The sequence below is a fragment of the Amblyomma mixtum genome, chromosome 3 (genome assembly GCF_055824585.1).
Source record: "Amblyomma mixtum isolate Tamu chromosome 3, ASM5582458v1, whole genome shotgun sequence".
Taxonomy (NCBI): Eukaryota; Metazoa; Arthropoda; class Arachnida; order Ixodida; family Ixodidae; genus Amblyomma; species Amblyomma mixtum.
Window position 1 is genome coordinate 61,081,455 of NC_143014.1, and position 21,358 is coordinate 61,102,812.

Consider the following 21,358-nt stretch of genomic DNA (forward strand, 5'->3'; position numbering starts at 1 on the left):
TGCCGCTTGAGGCGGCAGAAAAAGCGTAGGCTCTTGCGAGTGGCGCGCTTGCTGTGTCCACCACGAGAATGGGAAGGAACAGAAAAAGACCGTATTAATGCGTAAGCATTACTTGCCTCATGCGTATCTTGAGCAGAATGCGTCCGCAGAACCAGAATAAACAATACAAGAAAAGGACATGCCTGGCGGTGGGTTTCCAACCAGTATACCGCAGCCGAAGCGAACGCCCAAACCACTAGGTCACGTCTACGGTTAACGGTTAAAATGTGAGGATCACGAAACCAGTCAACAGAAGCGAAACAGTAGCATTCAATGCTTACGCATTCGCACCTCGTAGGGAGACTTAAGTTCTCTTAGTGTTTTCCTTCTATTCTGGCGCCAAGGTCACCCGTGGTGCACCGTCAATAAGAGAACGCTCTCATGTGCAGATGGCAACAGTCTATGTTCGGTGGCGAGAGCGCGCGAGTGGCGTTAGTTCACGGATTAAGTGCAATCTATAGGCTGTGAAGTGTTTCCGGGGGGCAATTTTCACGTAGTGTCCACTCTTTATAAAAGAAATCGAAAGGCCATGATCTTTGACCACCTGAAACACACAAGTTTTCTCGAACACAGCGTTTACAAATTGTCATTTTGTAGCAGACGCGCTCAATTTGTTTAACCTGCATGCCTATTATTTCTGTCACTGTATAATTGTAACAGAGCACATTATAACTACTTTAACTTTTTTTTTTCACGCATGAAAAAGATGTAGCCCAAAAGTAGCCACATAGCCAAAACGAAATTTCTGACGCCAACTCGGACAAAAAGTAGCCCAATTTGGCTATTTGTAGCCCAATCTGGCAACCCTGGTACTGTGCGAGAAGCGAATGCGGTTGTGGGCGGAATACGGTTTTAGAAAGCGCATATGGTCGAAAGCGACACACTGGTTCACGCGCTCGCGAATTTACTGATTGCCAAAATGGCAAACGTTGTGCGGGCATCCCTTCTGTCACTTTATTTATGAAGGAGATTGTCTATCTTGAAGGCTATAGAAAACTTAAACTTGTCACTTCCCTTGCGCTCTTCCTCCTGTGGGTCTGACATGTGGCGCCACTTCGCAGCCCTTTAATCTCTTATCCTGTCTTTAGTAAAAACGTCTGTTGATAGTCAGCGTCCTACTTGTCTATCTACGTCAAGTCTTTTATTGCCCTTTTGAATTGAACTGGTATGACTCACTGAAAACATCTGCACCTTCTTAGTCCATTGGTAATACCTGAATGAACAAACCGTCATGGGCTACTGCACCGCCGCGGTTGCTCAGTGGTTACGGCGCTCGGCTGCTGACCCGAAATACGCATGTTCGATCCCGGCTGCGGCGAACGAATTTCGATGGAGGCGAAATTCTAGAGGCCCGTGTGCTGTGCGATGTCAGTGCACGTTAAAGAACCCCAGGTGGTCGAAATTTCCGGAGCCCTTCACTACGGCTTCCCTCATAGCCTGAGTTGCTTTGGGACGTTAAACCCCAATAACCAACCGCCATGTGCTACTGCTTGCGCCGCGCCCATGTTTTACCTGCCGCGGTAACACGGCGGCTATGACGATTTACAGCTGAGCACGAGGTGGCGGGTTCGATGGGGGATCGTTGTGTCATCGCGATCGCGCTTCAATGGGGCGAAATGGAAAAATAGTGTTCCAAGGCTTCGGTGTGCTTTGAACACCAAGTTGTCGAAAACAACCCCCAGCTCCCCGTCGCGGCGGGCCTCGTGGTCCTGCTGTAGCTCTGGCATGTAGAGCTTTACGGCGGACTCTGGTTGTTCGAACTCGCTTAATTCGAACTTCGGGTTTATTCGAACTGACGCTTGTGGTCTCGTCAAAATCAAGTGTATTAAAAAGGAACTGCGCATAATTAAAGAAAAAACAAATTTGGTTCTCTCGAAGATCAAATAATCGCTAGACTACTTTTTGTCTATTTTGCGTTTGACAGATAACTTGAACGACCACTACGACTCCGTCTTCCGTAAATGATTTTTGAGTGGCATTAATTCGATTAATGTAAAAATTTATAAGTGCGAGATCTCGGTGTGCCGCGAAGGAGTTTATTGCCTGCTTGCGTGTATGCATTCTTCTGTCCTTGCTCCTGAGATCTGAGGCGTCATCGCAAAGTTTACGCGTTCTACAGTCTTTCGCATAACTTTTTTTTTTCCATTAAAACAAGTTTAAAATTCTTATTTCTTGACACTTGAGTCCTTGCTGAATCGTTTGGTGCTGCGCTGTGAAACGGAGGATGCTGTTTATAATAATGCTGTTCTGTGTTAAAGGCACAGTCTTAGACGAGTCTAAAAATATTGTCATATTACATCTGCATGCATGCAGGATTGCAAACATGCAGGATTGCAATTAAAGGCGTCGCGTGTCAACATTTGCATAATGCGGTGGTATAAAACGGTAACATTGTAACCACAACCCTAATGAATGAGAGTTCGGGGGCGAAGCGACATTTCAGCTTCGTTGCTGCCTCGTGATGAGCAGCAAAAAATTATGGGAGGCTGGATAGCTGGAGGTTCCCGGATCACCGCAGGTCGGCTCCTAACCTTTCGTGCCGCCCGCTCGTACGTCGGGTCACCCGCGCTGCCAGAACCTGCACCGGCGTCGTAATGCCCGTGAAGTGCTGCCGTATGATACAGCCGCGACAGGTGGCGCGTTAACTACTACTCCACGGGGGCGCTGCCGCGCGCATTGCTGTTTTTTTTTCTTTTAGCTGCACTTGAGGTGGCTTCGCTGAAAGCAGCACTTCCGGGTTACGTCTCGAAACCAGCCACTTTTCGGGATGACTACTTTTAAACCCAGTAATAGATATTGGCCACTTCACAGAAGCCCCGAGCTGCTGGGAGAGCATATATTGCAGTGCTTTATTTTTCTTCTGATTTTTTTCACAGGTTCCAGAAGCAAGGTCATTAACCTCCGGTGTACCTGCCGTTCATTGTGCGCCATCCTGTTTCCGGAAAGCAATACATGGGAGCAGTGGCCAGCTTCTTCGGTGGAATTGCCGCCTCAGTAACTCGCGTCTTGCAGCGAATGTCGAAGGTGGGTTGTAGCGTTTCTCGTAATTAAGCTGCGACGTCATTGCTTGGTGCCGTGATTTTATCTGGGATAAGCAATGCGCCCACCAACATGTCGTTTCAACTTATGCGTTTTTTTCCGGATGCGGTTATTCGTCTCATGTGGTTTCGGATGCAACATCATCGAACTGACACGTGACACATGTTGCCGACAAGTGGGTATTGTTGGGACGCCAGGTAGCAGATCCCACCGCTGACACCAGTTGTTACGGCTCGAGGTAGCGTGGCCAGTTGATGCAACACCAAGGGGGCTCGTCCGGGATGAAGGAACTGTCTTAACTTCCGAGTTGGTTGGAGATTACAAAAACAAGCAGATTTAATGACAAGAAACTGAGACACTTATTTACAAAAATTTACAAAAAGAAGAGCAAGGAATCAAAAGTTAAGAGTTCATAGCGTCGAGCGTCTGGATGAGCCTGATACCCAAGGCTCAGAGCCACTGGATGAACCTATTACCGAAGGTCCAGAGCCACACTGGATGGACCAGGTCCAGAGCGTTCGTGCCCACTTTGGTCGCAGGTTATATAGCCCAAGACTCCGCCCCTGCACCAGGGGACCTTCCATCGCGACACAAAAGATCGGCACCAGCACCACCATCGAAGACCTGTTGAGCCCCCTCACTAGGCGGTAACTCATGGGGCACCAAAAGATCGCCACCACACGTCACAGACGCAGCTGGCCAAGACACCTGTTTAGAGCCCGCACGTGGGAACTGGCAAGTCCGCATTCCTAAGTCCGCAGTCCGCATTCCTATAGCATCGTGTCGTGTTGACGTCACAGCCGCAGCTGCGCAGGCTTCCTCGGATTCGTTCCGGGTTTTCTTTTCAAGACGAGGGACACCCTTTCTTCTCCTGTCGTCGGTTGCTTCTCGAAGGGGAGGTCGTTTTCGCCGAGCCGAGTGTGGGAAGAGCCTCGTCGGCCACTTCCCAGAAAGTCGCCCCTTTCTGCGAGGTCATCGAGGGGTCAAGTTGAAGTTAAACGACCCGTCAAAATTGCCGCTACGTAGAATCTCCCTCCGTTTCATCTCGGGTCTCAAGATGAGTCGTAACAGCTACCTCCCCCGCCAGACGAGTCTCGGCGAGTAGCAGTCATCGCTGCTGCACGAAGAGACGACCTGCAGAAGCATGCCAGAAGTATGCCAGAAGCCTTCTGCCGCTCGCAACGTGGTCTTCCATTACGCCGGCCAAATTCTTTGAGGCGCCTCTGAAACTTCAACCACATGCGCAAGCAAGCACTCAACTTCCCTCCGAGCAAACCAGTTCCAAAAGAGGGGGTGCTATAATCCGGTCAGTATAGCCATTGTGAATAGCTCACACTGAAAACTCCCTGGACCCACGCAAGCTGAGAAAAACCGAACCTGCTACTGTATACCTTCACTTTCAAAACCGCACGAAAAAAACTATTAGTAGCAATTTTGGTTCATGGAGAGCATTCCAGACTGCTTAAAAAGATCAGCTAAGCGCGTCCGCATTTTCATGCAATGTACCCTTTTTGCACGTACTCTTTAAAATCAAACATCTTTAAAAGCAGCAAACTGATCGAAAATCATCAAGTTTACAAAAACCACTACCACTAAAACTGAAACTGTGTTTGCCTTCATCCCTGTCCCGGCTTTTTTTTTTCTTTTAGTGAGTCAATGCACAAAAAAAAAGGCAAACACTTATTCCCAGAAATGGACATTCTTTAGCCGCGCCCTGCGCGGTCGTGGTCGGATGGCCAGTCCACAAGCAGGTGCTTCAAGAAAACTGCGTGCTTGATTGGTTCCGCCTCCGCTCGACCTACTGAGGAAAGGGTGCCTCCACCATTTCTTTGTCCCTGCCTGCAGCGACCCCCTCCGACTCACGCGCTCTCTGTGGCGCCCTTTTGTGTGGCTGTCGAGCCCTATTCTTCGTAACATGTAGCATGCGTCACCTGTCCAACGACTGCGCCGTCTGTCCCTCTTTTGGCCCGCAAGGGCAGTTACCTGGGCTTTCATCGGGCCTATCCGCCTGCGGGTAAATTTCACTGATTTTCCCTTTCGCACACTAGCTTTCGTGGTGCCGTCCCTTGTTGATCTGCCGGCCTTTGCATCAGCATCAACACCTGCACTGGCACTTGTCAATTGCTTGTCGCGTTCGCGATGTTTCTTCGATGGACAATGGTGCTTTCGGCCTGCAAGGGCAGTGACCTTGGCTTTCCTCGGGCCCAGCCGCCTCCGGGAAAATGACACTGTTGGTTTACCCTTTCCCTCAACAGTTCTCGCGGTGCTGTCCCGAGTTAATTTGCCGGCCCTCGCATCAGCATTAACACCTGCCCTAGCAATCCTCATTCGCTTGTCGCGTTCGCGGTTTTTCCTGCGCCGCGACGCTACTTGCGGTTTACTACTCACAGTGCCAGGTGGCGGCTCAACTGTTGAATCGTCCACTCCTGTGGTTCCATCTGAGCACCAAAGCTCATTTTCCTGCTGTTTTACTATCGGAGCAGCATCCTCCTCATTCCGGGCAACAGAAACAATCTCGTCTGTACGGCAGTTTCCGGCGAGCGTTGCGCTCCTACCTGGCGCTTCACTGCTGCCGTCAGGCAATTCCTGTTCACTCTTTGTGCCCCTTAGTACCGCCTCAACTTCTTGACTGCTAGTGCTCGCCAGCTGCACCGGCGGTGTCCCTTCTCTGGCTCTGTCATCTCTTTCACACCGCACCTCACTGCATTCTTTCTGGCGCGGGACCTCTGTCTTATCTGCCAACGCGCTATCTGCCTCAGGGCTAACAGTACGCGCGTCACACCTTTCTTTTTCCTCGCAAAGGTTTCGCTCTTCCTGTTCTTTCTCCACGCGGAGGCTTTTCTGCGGAATAGTTTTACACTTCTCGCCTGCCTCCTTGTTGAGAAGAGGTACTACTTGCTGGGGACAACTGCCCGACCTCTCGCTCAACTCTTTTAAGTTACGGAGCTCAATCGCCCGCTGCAGAATCTTTTCAGCCCTCTCATCTGCCATCTTGTTGAGAAGAGATTCCAATTGCTGGGGAAAACAGCCCAACCTCTCGCTCAACTCTTCTTCTAATTTACTGAGCTCAGCCCTTTTCTTCAGTAATTTTGCTTCCCTCTCACTTGCGCGCTGACGCCACTTTTCCTCTCTTTCTCGCTCTTCCTGCTGTCTGAGCTGCTCTTTTTCCTGCTCTTTCTTTTTTTGTTCGATGAGACTCCACTCTTCAATGAGCTCCTCATCATCTGCCCCCAAATCAGTAATGGCCTGAATTATCATGGGTTTTCGTGCCAAACCCCTTGTCTCAATCCCCAATTCCTCACACAACAGCAACAGGTCCGACTCCTGCAGTTTCTGTAGGTCCATGATAGTTCTGAGTCTGAGCTATTTCCAAAACAACTATGCAAAAATACCAAACCTGTAAGATTTAAGCACAGGTGTCTACCAGTTCTAAATTTTAACCCTCTCTTAGAACCTGGTCCACATCAAAGGAAAAGCCAAGCACTCACCCACACACGTGATCATGTCCAAGACAGCTGCACTCTCGCTGGCCGACCGTTGTTGCCGCTTGTAGCTTCAGATTCTCATCGCTGATCCACAGTTGTTGGGTCTTCGTATCTCACCAGTCTTTGTTCCACAGATGTCGGGACTTCCAGGCCTCGAATCCCAAGGCTTCGGATCCCACGGCTTCGGATCCCAGTTGGGTCTTCGTATCTCACCGCTGTTCACCAGTGGTTGTGACGCAAGGTAGCAGATCCCACCGCTGACACCAGTTGTTACGGCTCGAGGTAGCGTGGCCAGTTGATGCAACACCAAGGGGGCTCGTCCGGGATGAAGGAACTGTCTTAACTTCCGAGTTGGTTGGAGATTACAAAAACAAGCAGATTTAATGACAAGAAACTGAGACACTTATTTACAAAAATTTACAAAAAGAAGAGCAAGGAATCAAAAGTTAAGAGTTCATAGCGTCGAGCGTCTGGATGAGCCTGATACCCAAGGCTCAGAGCCACTGGATGAACCTATTACCGAAGGTCCAGAGCCACACTGGATGGACCAGGTCCAGAGCGTTCGTGCCCACTTTGGTCGCAGGTTATATAGCCCAAGACTCCGCCCCTGCACCAGGGGACCTTCCATCGCGACACAAAAGATCGGCACCAGCACCACCATCGAAGACCTGTTGAGCCCCCTCACTAGGCGGTAACTCATGGGGCACCAAAAGATCGCCACCACACGTCACAGACGCAGCTGGCCAAGACACCTGTTTAGAGCCCGCACGTGGGAACTGGCAAGTCCGCATTCCTAAGTCCGCAGTCCGCATTCCTATAGCATCGTGTCGTGTTGACGTCACAGCCGCAGCTGCGCAGGCTTCCTCGGATTCGTTCCGGGTTTTCTTTTCAAGACGAGGGACACCCTTTCTTCTCCTGTCGTCGGTTGCTTCTCGAAGGGGAGGTCGTTTTCGCCGAGCCGAGTGTGGGAAGAGCCTCGTCGGCCACTTCCCAGAAAGTCGCCCCTTTCTGCGAGGTCATCGAGGGGTCAAGTTGAAGTTAAACGACCCGTCAAAATTGCCGCTACGTAGAATCTCCCTCCGTTTCATCTCGGGTCTCAAGATGAGTCGTAACAGTATGCAGTCCACGTTATCGAAGTGTAGACTCATCCGCCATGACGGGACATCACTGAAAAATATGTTTTATATGCTAAAAGCAGGACATGGATTTTGATCGCTGGGGTAGCAGTTTCTTGCATCAAGCATGAAAGTCCATTTCAGGGTAATTTACTCTGAAGTATCATTCCCTGGAATGTTGTTATTTATATTCTTCTGTCTTTGAGGCTGATGTCATATCTGTTTATCACCGACTCCAGGGCACGATGTGCACATTGCGTCGAAAGAATGCGGATTGTGGGAAGAAGGCACGCAGGTGCTCATATTCTTCGCTTGTACCCCTTGGTGTGGAGTCGGTGACGATCAGTCTGTCCCTCGTGGCAGCAGTATTATTCTTCGTGTGCTTTCCTAAAGCCGGCGCCTACCACAGAAGTTCTTCGGATGCATCAGAATTCACTAAGGCGCGGACAGCAGCTACTGTCGCGGCCGAACGCCGATAACGCGTCGTCAGTGTAATGGCGCATTCCATTGGCAGAACAGGAGCAGAGGCAACGAGCAGTGAGGCAACGAGGCAACTTAGTGCTCTCCCATTGAAACATTCCGTGCTCTTCGAGGGCAGGCGCGAAGGCGAAGGTGTATCACGTGACCGGATAGTTTACCTTCCCTGCATCCTATGCGGTGAATGCGCTTGTAACGTGCGGCCGGTTTCCGCGGTCGGAGTAGACGCGTTGGACGTTCCCTGCCACAACTTCGCTGACTTGCTGTTGCAGTCTTGTGCAATACGTGCGGCAGTGTATGCGACGCGAATGCAACGCTGCGTGCGTTCCACACGTATTCGCGACGCTGTCGGAACGCTGTCACTGCAACTGTCAGCTGCTGTCAGCAACTGTCACTGATGTTGTCGTTTAGCATCTCAAGTACTTCCGCGATTCGACCAGGCTTCGCCGCCGCCATTTCGAGCTCATTCAACGCCAGAGGCTCAACATCCGATGCCGAGTCATTCGTGTCTTCGCTGCTTTCAATGGCGACAAATTCGCGCTGACTATCACGCGAACTTCGGTCCTGAGCCGCCATTGCTCTCGCACACAAAACGAGCCAAAATGACGGAAACACGACCAAAAAAAAAAAGAGGATATGACTCGTTTACGTCACGTGACTTCCTTCGCACTCCGCCTTTCGCGCGGGAGCAGCTCCAACTGCTCTCGACGGCTCTCGGTGTCGCCAGACTGCTCCTGTTCTGCCATTGGATCACATTGCTCCATTTCCTGTTCTCCCATTGTAACGCAGCTACTTTTGAGCACTTTTTGGATGCTTTTGAGTGCCCCTGTTCTGCCAATGGAATGCGCCATCAATTTGACACTATGGGAGAGGACCGAGAGACACCATCTTGCCATTCGCGTGCATCCATGCGAAAACATTTGTTAGTTTGGGCGTTTAAAGCTGAACGAAAATAATCTGGCCCAGCCCGTACTGCTATGCAGCAACGAGAATGGACTTGATATGCTTGCGCTTACTGGTTTTTACAGTGGGGTACACAATTGCTTTCTCTATGAGGAGTGTTACATTTCCGCTTCAGGGATGAAAACTTCAAATTTAGTCAACGCTTCGCCCTGAATATTTTCTTGGGCGCGCCGTACCTTACGCTCTCGTGTCTGAAACATGAGCGCGCGAGAAAAATGAGAACATGGGGAAAATAATGTCGAGAAGATGAGCCAACACGCGGTAATGTGCAAGGCCACATCCGAACTCGCGAACAATTTGTGCGGCTGGTGAAGCTGGCAGGGAGGCGCCATGTGAGCCCAGCGCATTAAACGACTGCGTTCAAAGATGAGCAGGCTGCCATTCCTGCCAGCGTTACCTGCCGTTCCTGCAGAAGTGCCTTACAAGAGGGTGACTTCTAGAACTCAGGAGCGCGCCTTGCATTTAGTTTAGATGGGGCTTGAATTTAACGCCCATTTAACCACTCCCGCGTGAGGATGCCTGGACCGTTAGGGCTCTCGTAGCAAAGATGGCGGTCGGTATGGCCGCACGTACTTATCTGCTCCCGCATGTGGCCCGTCAGTCTGAGCACTGCGGGATGACGGACTTCTACTCGTGAATGGGGGTGAACTGTTTTGAAGTATGAAAGGGTGACTGGATTCACGGGGAAGAAAACGGCATTCGAGGTGGTCGACTTATGCTGGTCTGGTAGCATGTTCGCGACTTGAAGCTCCTACCCAGACTGTATAGGAGTTCAGTGCGTAGGCGGGCTCGCACAACCTTGGCTACGCACTCTTTTCCGTCGTCGCTCTCGTAGTACTGAACTCGTGTCGTGAGCACAAAAGCAGTCAAGCAGCAGAAAAGGGACTTATACAAGCTGGTTGTTTCGTCCCGACATTGCCGAAGTCCTGCGTGGTCTTATTCCATCTTCGCCAATCCCGGCTAGGGGAGGCGGTGGTTAACGCATGAGTGGAAAATGTTTTTTTTTTTACCTTAAATATAGTAAACAAAAACCAAGCAAAACTGAACTGCCACCGCTGTGACTCAATTGTCAGGGCACAGTGCGCAACGTGTAGAGATCGTGGTCTCGCTGCCATGCGATCTGCACTTCTGCTCTGAACTTGTTTCCTCGGGCGCTTTTACTTAGAACGTGTCATTGGACCTCTTCTTTCTCTGTTGTGAATGGTTGTTGGCCTGTTACCTTACTTTCCTCAATTAATGTTAATAGCCGCTGTATACATGGGGCAGGAATGCAAATTTCAGTGTTTCAAGAATCATGTCGCGCATTTTTCGGTTGAAAATGCATACAGGGAAGCGCTGGTAGTGTCGTAATCGTCTCCTATTTGAATTTCAAATGCAGAGTCTCCACTCTTCCTCTTAAGTCTCGTCGCGCACACGCCTCTTGCCTGACGAAGGAAAACACACACACGTGGCATGACGTCTGACGTTTTGCTGACGCATTAGAAAACTTCTCTCACCTACGCTAAACGAGCGAGTCATGGTGTGAGCCGCTGTGTCTCGAACAGATGTCGTATGCGTCCAAGAAGGGATTATTTACGAAGCTCAGTAGAATACAAGGCTAAAAAAAACGGAACTGAAACTAATTGGTCATCTAATTTCTAGCAGTTATATGCGACTGATTTAGGCATTGCGGAATCAGGGTGAAGAAGTTTATGCGAAAATTCTGGTAGATATCTAACGACTGCACAGCTACCAAGCCCTTCATAAAGTCAGCAATAAAATTCCAATAAGGAAGGGTGTCAGGCGTGGAGAGGCGATCTCGCCAATGCTATTCACCGCCTGTTACAGGAGGTGTTCCGAGGCCTGAACTGGGAACAGTTATGGATAAGAGTTAACAGAGAATACCTAAGTAATTTGCGATTCGCTGATGACATTGCCTTGCTAAGTCACTCAGAAGACGAGCTGCAAAGCATGATCAATGAGTTAGACAGGCATAGCAGGACAGTAGGTCTTAAAATTAACATGCAGAAGACCAAAGTGATGTCCAACAGTCACGCAAAGGAACTTCAGTTCACAATTGGTATCGAGGTGCTGGAAGTGATAAGGGAATAAGTGTACTTAGGGCAGGTAGTGGCTGATGACCTGGATCATGAGAGGGAAATAACTAGAAGAATAAGAATGGAGTGGAGCGCATATGGCAGGCTATCTCAGATCATGAATGGCAGTTTACAATATCCCTCAAGAGAGAAGTATATAACGCCGCCGTGGTGGCTCAGTGGCTATGGTGCTCGGCTGCTGACCTGAAAGACGCGGGTTCGATCCCGGCCGCGGCGGTTGAATTTCTTTGGAGCAGAAGTTCTAGAGAGGCCCGTGTACTGTGCGATGTCAGTGCACGTTAAAGAACCCCAGGTGGTCGAAATTTCCGGAGCCCTCCACTACGGCGTCTCTCATAGCCTTAGTCGATTTGGGGCGTTAAACCCCATAAACCAAACTAAACCAGAAAAATATATAACAGCTGTATCTTAACGGTACTCACCTACGGGGCAGAAACGGGGAGGCTAATGAAAAGGGTTTAGCTTATGTTATTTAAAGAAAAATGATCGGTGCCGCAAGCGAGCAGAGTGGGTGAGGGAACAAACGCGGATTAATGAAATCCTGGTCAAAATCAAGAGGAAGAAATGAGCTTGGGCAGGGCATGTAATGCGAAGGTAAGATAACCGCTGGTCCGTGAAGGTAACGGAGTGGATTCCAAGAGAAGACAAGCTTAGCAGGGGGCGACAGAAAGTTAGGTGGGCGGATGAGATTAATAAGACGTCTGCGGGGATATGGTGGCCGCAGCTGGCAATTGACAGGGTAATTTGAAGAGACATGGGCGAGGCCTTTGCCCTGCAGTGGGCGTAGCCAGGCTGATTATTATTATGATGATGATGATACCTTAGTATAACATCAGTAAATATCTAGTTCTTCTCTTCACTTCGCTACTTCGAGGTAAAGATCAAGCTGGCGTATAACTCGTAGCAGACAGACTTGCAGACGATGGACAGATGACACACGGAGGAACAGAGGAACTGGAGTTTATAAATTTCAACGAAGATACAAAAACACATACACACAAAAGTAGCAGAAGCTTCACTCACAGCTAACAATGCTGAACTCATGACTTCCCCTTAAGCCAGGGTTGTCTTCTTTGTTTCTCAAAGCCTGACGAAAAGAGAGAGGGAGAGATAAAATGTTATAGGTTTCTGAAATGTTGGACGAGTCAGGTGGGCGAACTCCTTAGTTCAGGAGCCCCGTGGCTTACGCTGGTGTCTGGACCCGTCGGATGATCTGACGTTGGTCCTCCAGACCATTGCTAGTCAGGGCTGCCTCGCACTGCTGGTATGATGTTGTTAGGTTAGGTTGTTTTCTCACGCAACTCCACGAAATGTGGAATAGCGTGGGCTTACCGCCTCACTAGGGACAGGTGGTGTGGTATCTGGAAAGGTGGATGAGGCTGTACAATCGAGTACAGGGTAGGGAAGGTATTTTCCTTTGTTCGCCTCCATGGAGAATGTGGCTTCTTCAGCGGACAGTTTAATATTGGGAGGGGGATATTTCCTTCGGTTCAGTCTTAGGATGTCCAGCCGTGCACCGTAGTTTGAGGGTAGAGGTGTGGGGTACGGGTAAACGTTCCGCTCGGTTTGTTAGCTCGCGAGCTAGATTGTTCGCTGCGTCATTGCCTTTGATATATATGCCTCCCTCGTGTTCGGTTCCACCTGTCTTTTCAGGTGGTCGCATGGGAGCGCGTGCACGGAGAAAGACCACATTCGCAGAACCACGCACTGACTCTGGGAATGGCCTATGTGGATACAGATGTGACGGGAACACACAAAGAGAGTTAGGGGGGGGGGGGGGGGGGGAATGTAGATTCACAACACCTTCAAGTCCTCCGTGGCCCGGCGTACATCCTAAGGCTATGAAAACCCATCTCTACTCAATACGCTCTTATAGTATAATTAGGCTCGAAATTTCTAGAAGCAGATGGGGCGCTGAGAAAGGGAGTAGGCGCCGCAGCACGCGCTAGGCTGCGTCTGTCTTCCCCTTTCTTTTCGATAGTGCTCGAATCATCTCGAACCTTGCATGTGCGCGCGCCGCCTCGCCACGGTCACCGGGAAAAGGGGACCAGGGCCGTGCGCTGGGACGCGCTTGCTGGATCGCGCGTTTTCGAATGTGTTCGAGAAAAATCTTTTCCTTCTTGTGCAGCCGTCCGCAAACCGACGAAAGATTTCTTCCGTTGCGAGCACCAATACTAACAAATACTCAGCAGTAGGTAGTTACCATGTCGAACCTTACAAGGTTCGGCAAGGTTCGACTGTTGATGCAGCCAGCCCTTTTCCCATTTTATACGAGCCAGGGTACTCCGAGTGTGATGCTAAGACATGCGTGTTCGCTATAACGCTCATGCTCCCTCCATGTAATAGAATCGTCAAGCATGAGCTCATGGGCATGAGCTGTCGCGAGAGATGTAATGTTTGCTGCTTGCCATGGTGATTTGATAGTAATGGAGCAAAGGCATCTTATACGAAGAGCGCCATGGCTAACTGGTTTTGGTTTGCACGAGGTAGGGGTCAAGGACCCTTTTTTCGCTCATTCTAGAATTGTTTTGTTGCGAAAGCAACGCCTTGATTGTTACGCTTGTGCCAAAGGAGACGGTAGTTAAGCCAGCTAAAGTTCGTTTAACTTCAGTTTAACACGCCGGTAAATGGGTGTAGATGTGTTAGACTTGTGAAACGTTTGCCGGGAGCTGACTGTCGCTACTCCGCAGTTCTGATGGAAAAAGAAGGGCTTCCAGGTAGGTGTTATTTAAAGTGTTTAACGCCAGTATATTGCACAAGTAAACGCATTTTACAAAGTCCTTCTTTGAAAAGCAAAATGCTTCGCTATTAAAGGCTGCGCGATGAGTTCATCCTGTGTAGTCCAGGCTGAGCCAAGCGACTTCAGTGAACAGCATTCGCTGCGTTTTACCTGAGTACAACGGTTTTCACGTGTCTTCGCATGGCGTAAGCGGAACACGGCGTGGTGACAAAGCTTCACTTGCGCGTTACCCAGCATAAATTACCAGACCTTGGTTGCTTGCGCTTAATCGTAACTCTGATGTACGCTACTGACGCTTCTTTAATCCGCCCCTTTAAGACGGCATCGCGCATGCGGAAGCCGCGCCGCATTTTGGTATATAGAGCATAACATAGTCTCTTAAGTGGAATCGCCATGGCCGGTATTTTGCTGTACTTTATTCCTGATACCATTGCACTGAAATCACTCGTCCTTCGTTCAGCTAAAACCTCACACAGATTCATGAATTTCTCGCATTGCACCACGAGCGGCAGAAAAGGTAATTGGAATTGGCGGATCCCACAGTATCGTTTCAATGTGTTTTAATGTTTGAGCCGTGTTTAGTTTTCATTAGGCTTGTCCTTCACATGTTGAGGGTCCACAATCCTAGCGATCTCTAGAGACAAGGGCCTTCGGCCGTCGTAGACACAGACACTGGATGTCGTTGTCGCCTTCCAAGTGGTCGTTCGAAATCGCATTTGCAAACTGTGCGCGCAATCTCTCTTCTCTCGCTTTACAGTGCGCCCCCTGCCGACGTTAGCTTTTAGGCTTTGTGGCCGCACTCGCGAAGGCGTTAGCCGCTGCCAACACCCCGTGCTATACACCTCGCGCAGTCTCTCGTGGCACACATATGTCAGCGACGCTGCGCGCGTGCGTCACGTTCCTAGCGACGATGGGCGCGACCGAGAACACCTCGTTCGCTTTGAGCGCCTCGGCGCCGCTTCGGGCCGTACCCCGGCAGTCGGCCATTCCCACAGATTCGCGCCGCGCTAAGAGTGAAAGAAAGAGCCAATTTTTCTCTCCGTGGCATCATTTGTGATCTCCGTCGGGTGACGTAACGCTCGAGGCTTTAAATAGAAAGTGTGCAGGATGCGACGGCGCGTTAGGCGGTGGGGGGTGGAGGAGGTCGGTAAAGAAACCGCCGAAAAAGGCCGGGGTGCAATTAAAGCCTGAGTTAACACTCGCGCCGCATTAGTGTATATGCAGTCGCGACCCCGACGAAAGTAACGGAGCAAAAAGAACACAGCGCCGCGCAACGAAAAACGCAAGAGATTACGTGGGCGTAAAAGATAATTAAAAGGCCACGCTGGGGTTTGCGCCGGCCCTTCTCGGAGGTGCGAGAACGACGCACACGCTGTACAGCGGCCCTGGCCTCATCGTTAATCAGCTGCGCCGCAGAGCGAAGGGCCTCCAAGCGCTGACCCTTGGGTCGCCGGGCCCCGCCTTCACTCCCTTTGCCCCTTCTCCCTCCGTACACTTGGCAGAAAGCACCAAAAGGCATCCGAGCCGAGTTGGGGTATTGTTTTTGTTCGCAAAGCGGACTTAATCGAAAACAAAGGCAAATGAAGTTTATCAGCGTTTCGCCGGCACACGTGCGCACTGGGTGAGGCCACACTGCTGGGATTCTAAAGAAAGGAGGCGGGGCGGGTGAACGAAGCCGCGCAGAATCGGGCCCCGACGCCACGTCGCTCCGAGGGCGGTTGGCTGCGTTCTTTCATGCTTTCTCACGCTTTTGCTGCGCTTTCTCAATTACGCGAGGGGGAGGCATGCTTCCAGCTCTTCGCCGTTCTGTCTTTGTTCTTCACGTCTTCTGTCTTCATTCTTGTTTATCGTGAAGCGTGCGGAGCGTTACTTTCGCCTACGAACGCACAGCGCTGCAGCAGAGTTCTACTAAAGCGTAGTCTCTGCAGGCCATTGCTGTGTGCCTTCATGTTTGAGGGAGGGTATGTGTGACGTCTTGGATAAAAAAAATAATTTCCTTGCAATTCATTAATTTGTAATATTACTTACAGCTCCACTTCAGACGCTTACTGTCTCATATCAGACAATCATTTAGCTGGCACGAGGACGGTGTATACTGCTCACACACTCAATCAGCTCGTGCTACTGCTCGTAGCGCTGCACAGTAAAGTTAAATCTACGTTTGCTTGTCTATGTGGCCTTGGGTAAGGGTGCTAACAAAAAAAAAGTAAGAAATCGGGACCCCTTTTGCGCGCTCTGTATTTCTCTCGCAATAATAGTGCCAAGCAGCAAGCTGACGAAGAGAAAAAGAACGTACGATATTTAGGACTTTCGAAGTGACAGATTCGTTAAACTTTGCAGGTTGCTTGTTTAGGCGTACGCTACGCCTTTGTGATGCACAGCTCGCCCACACAGGCTTACATAGTAAGCATGGGAGCTCACCCACGGTATGCACCGTAGACACTGCGAGCGACATTAATTGGGGGCGCAAAGCTTGCACCTAACAACAATATACGGGGCCTCTTCAAAGCGCACTGAAATCCCAGCACTAGTAAGCGTTTCTGCAATTTGGTCCCATAATAAAGCGGCTACCACAGCAGCGCATCGAATTGCGATCATGTACTCAGCTGCAAGAAGCCTCTAAGCCACTATAACCGTGGCGAGCACTGTGCGCCACAAACGAGATTAAAACCCTTCGAAGGCACGGGATGCGGAGCGCCACGAAGTCTGGACACCCGTCGTGTCCGCGCATACCGAGTGTGATGCACTAGACGTCGGCGCAAGAGGAGTATACGGGGACTGTGTTCTTGCGCATACCCGCTCTGTCACAAGGACGTGCTTCCGTCAACAAGCAAAAGGGTCTCTTCATTTGGCAGCCGGTAGGGATTGCGGGTGGCCTCCCATTACGCGCAATCACCAGGAATATATAAAAAGGTCGGTGCGGCTAATTTTGTCTGTCTATTCGGTTGCCGCTTGGCGGCCAGTTGTGTACACGGAGTACGCATCCAGCCGCTGCCGAGCCCCTTTGGCGTCTCCGGACTCCGCATACCAGTTCGTGCCAAGCAGACGGAGGCGCCAGTGAGCCTCCTCTCGCCGCCACCGCACCTCACTGCCGCGCAACTGCATCTTAACCTAGAAACAGAGAATGATCCATCTGGAACGCACCAGGACGTCCTTTCAGCGTGGCGTGGCCAACGCGGCGCTGGCGCAGGCCAGCCCTGGGGGGAGACGAAAGCTGATGGCATTTGGAATTGTCGCCGGCCGGCGTGTGATACTGCGGGCCGTTTTGTTGTTCGTTCCGCCTTCCCGGAGGAAACCGCCTGTCAGGACAGACCTCTCCTCTCCGCGCTCTCCTCCGGCGCCTATTTGCGGTTTGGTCTTCATAAGCGGAACGCTGGGCGAGGACAGCGACGTTTAAAGTCTCGGGCGACGACGAGACAGAAACAAGAACGACGCACGGCCCAATTCATCTTCTCTCCATGGCGGCTGCTGGCGTCCGGATTTGTTCAACCTATACAGGCGCCAAAATATGCCTCAGTGGGCCCGTTTCTGCGTGTGCGCGCGCGCACGAGTGTGTGCGTGCGTGTGTGCGTGCTCCAGCGTCGCTCTTGCGGGGCTTGGCAGTAAGGCGCCGCACGAGCCCGCACGGCGCCCGTGGCTGCGCAGCGGACGGCGGCACGGATCTTAGCAGATTGAGCAGGACGAAGGGGAGGAGTTTCGGGGGATCGCACGATTTATCAAGCCAAAAACCAAGGGATCGGTGATGAATCGCGAATCGTTTGTCACAGGCGATAACAAGTTTGGGTGGTTCTCTTTTTTGCGGTTGCGTTTGTTTCCCCGTTTCTCCGGCCGCCACCGCCGCCATTCAGTGGTCGCCGACGATTCATCTTTGGCGAGCGCCCCCCCCCCCCCCCCCCCCCCAGATCCACGTGGTGGGCCGCCTTCTTTCTTGCACCGATCACGTGGTGTATACAGCCACGGTGCCGACACGCCGAGGCGATCGCTGGCGCTCCTGCGGCGGCGGCACGTGTATATGCGGGGCCGCTGTTGCACGTGCTCGTGTTAGTAACCTTTTGTATCTGTCCCTGATCGACAATGCCGACTCAACTGTGTTTGAACAAAGGATGTTAACCACGCAGAAGAGAAGTAAACTATGTAGCTAGTCTATCGTGTTCTCCCGACAAATCCTAGCCAATCTTTCTTCTCTTCGCACCCCTTAATATCACGTGTCGTATCGTGTTACATGCGTAACGCAGACGCACCACCGTACCTCGCCCTCACAAAGGCGGAATTTGGGGAAGTGCTTGCTCGGTAAGGTATTGAAGAAGTGACCCGTGTGCACCGAATGGTGATTATTACGTTCCGCTATTCCTGAGCGGTCAGTCAATGGCGCAGTAAACTGCAGCACTCTGTGTTTGCGAACAAGAACATGATTAAGGACTTTCACAAAAATTTCGCGTGTTTGCGAACACCAATAAAAAAAATGCTTGGCATCGCAGTCATAGTCGAGATGTACGCGTATATTCAGTATCTTTTGACGTTGACAGAAGTCTCTGTGTTAACTTTGTCTACTTTTTCACGAGAATGTATGTTGCTAACGGATCGAACTTGCTCGAATGTCTAGATATGTAGCTCTGTTTAATTTCAAGAAAAGAAATTGCCACTAATGGCAGACTGCAAGCGCTTGGGTAGTGATAGCTGCTACCGTTTTGTAGTATTGGGCTATCTGAAGGTGAAAACTTCCCTATACTCCTCACATCTATCTCGCCCGCTATCAGTGGCGATGAAGTGAAAGATAAAGCTGGTCTGGCACTCCGAAATGTTGCACCCACTTGATTCACGGTTTATTTTTATTTTTTACTTGTACAAATGACGGGCGAACGCATCTTAAGGTCTACTTCCCTGGAATTTGTTTCCAGAAGTGTGCATTTTTTTTTTATTTTGCGCGCAACAGTTATTACTGAGCGCTATAATTAATATTGAAAAATATAAGCAAATTTCATAACCGTAACAAAAAAAGGTGCCCTCTTGCAGCTTGTCACGATATGTGGGCCGCAGCAGCCATTCGCGACGAGTGGCTCTATGGCGCTGAAGTGAATGATCATTTCGGTCGTACCAAATGCCCCAGCGTGCACCTGAACATTAGCACACTCGCATTTCCGACTGTTTCTCCTTCGAAAACCATGCAGGTGGGCGTCGTGAATGCAATATAAATCTTCATTTCCTGTCATGTGGGGCTAAGTATTTTGTGTGAAAGAACATTAGATTATTATTTGCAGCATTTTCATGTACTTGTGTTTCAGCACAGAGTTGTTTGCGTTAAAATTTTTGCCATTGAGCTCCATTATCAAGCACTCACTTATTCCTCATCAGTCTCTTTTCATTTATCACATTCAGTTTTACTGCGGCAGCTTATAGTGCCGTTCCGGAAAAACCGGGCGTCAGCGTGTGGCAGCAAAGGATTTAAGCACCCAGAGATGTGTGAGAGCAACGGAGTGAAGTCAGCACCTTCCAAAAGTTCCCCCTCCACCCGCCCACCTACCTGCACCCACCATCTATGTGTAAAAGAACCACCCCTTGTGTAATGCCCCCTTACGAGGGAACTTGAAGGTAATAGGCTGAACTGAACTTCACATCCACCTCCACCGTTCAGAAGCGGCCATCCACCAGAAGCCCTTGAGAAGAGCCAACCGCATACCCACCTCCACCTTTCAGGAGCGTCACCCATTTTCACTCTCCCGAAGCCCCCTCCCTACCAGAGCAAAGGCTTCACTTCCAGCCACTCCACCTTTCAGAAGTCCATGAGAGCTCATCACCTCCTCCTCCTCCTAAAGAAAGCCTCCTCCCATCTCCACCCTCCCAACGCCCCTATCCACCAGAAACCCGTACAGGAGCGGAACGAAATCCACTTTTCCCCCCCAGAAGCCTACGCTACGGAGTTCCAGCTGGGTTCCTGGTTTACTGCCTGAAATTATATGTAAAAATTGCGGTGTCGCATTTGACTCCGCTTTTCACTGGGTACATTTAACCGACTACTCTGCATCGCGAATTGCGCTGGTAAAGTTCACTGCTGGGTAAATGGCGTATAGACCTCTACCATAAAGTGAACCTCTGTGCACTCCAGTCCGTCTCTGCAGGCTTTGATTATTTTGGCAGTTAATTACTTTCAGGTCCTAAGGTTACTCGTTAAGCAAGGAGCCGCAGTGAACGGCTCCGAATAGGTTTGACTACATAGGGTTCTTATGAGGGGAAATCTCATAACTTGAGCATCGATCGAAATGCAGCCGCCGAGGCTGGGTATGCAATAATAAACTTGCTCAGCAGCAGAACTAAATAAAATCAATGCCACAAGGGGGCTTTGGCAGTATTAATGAAGCGTTCATGCTGTTCGCGAGCCTCAAAACGACGCAGCCCGAAGCTTCACGTCACAAAAGGAAGCCGCTCTTTCGTTCGAATTGAAGCCTTATAGCCACCGCACGAAACCGACCGAAATAGGGATGAGCATTTGTCGAACAGCCTCTTCCTAGTCGTTCGAATAATACAAGTCTTTGCATGACCCCGTGTCTCTTAACCTTGCTGCTTGAGCACTTACCAATCGCGTGCGTGCAGCTGCCCACTTCTAAAGTTTCGTTTGAGATCCATGCTGCATAAATCTCATTCTTTACTCTGCGGTCGTGTAGTATCTCCAGGTTCCAGCGGGAGAAGCAGGTAAGTGAAGTGTGCATGTACTTTCCAGAAATAGCCGGTAAATACATGGAAAGCTAACCGCGTGACGAATGGCACTTCGGGAAGTTGTTTCACAGGCAATAACTTGAGGTTGTCGTTGTCCAGCAATATTGAACTAGCTGTTAGTCCCAAAAAAGATTGCTAAGTCCTTTTGTTCTTTTTATCGTTTTTATTGTTTATGTATAGTGTAAATGCTAACCGCAAGAAGTCTGGGGTATTAAATTAAAGAAACGCGCTGCTACTCTCAAGTGCAGCCATTCTGGAGTGTCATTCGTTCACGTTTCTTTTCGGATGTGCCGTATACGTGACTGAGGGATCAGATTTGTTGCAGAATGTCTACAGAGGCAACAGTGCTCTGTTGCCTCTAGGCACGAATAGCAGTAAATTGAAACAGAAAGCAGTGAACCCAAAGCAGTGAACCCAAAGCAGTGAACCCAAAGCAGTGAACCCAAAGCAGTGAACCCAAAGCAGTGAACCCAAAGCAGTGAACCCAAAGCAGTGAACCCAAAGCAGTTAACCCAAAGCAGTTAACCCAAAGCAGTGAACCCAAAGCAGTGAACCCAAAGCAGTGAACCCAAAGCAGTTAACCCAAAGCAGTTAACCCAAAGCAGTTAACCCAAAGCAGTGAACCCAAAGCAGTGAACCCAAAGCAGTGAACCCAAAGCAGTGAACCCAAAGCAGTGAACCCAAAGCAGTGAACCC

General features: G+C 50.2%; 1 protein-coding gene across 3 annotated transcripts in view; it reads left to right on the plus strand.

Annotated features, from left to right (window-relative positions):
* The window catches only part of LOC149350375 (puratrophin-1-like), a 525,363-nt gene that overhangs the window by 48,864 nt on the left and 455,141 nt on the right, over nt 1-21,358 (plus strand). For all 3 annotated transcript variants that reach the window (XM_089579386.1, XM_089579388.1, XM_089579387.1), the window contains exon 2: nt 2,916-3,063. In XM_089579386.1, coding sequence (XP_089435512.1) covers nt 2,992-3,063 — 72 coding nt within the window. In that variant the 5' untranslated portion in view covers nt 2,916-2,991. The remainder of the gene's footprint in view (nt 1-2,915; nt 3,064-21,358) is intronic.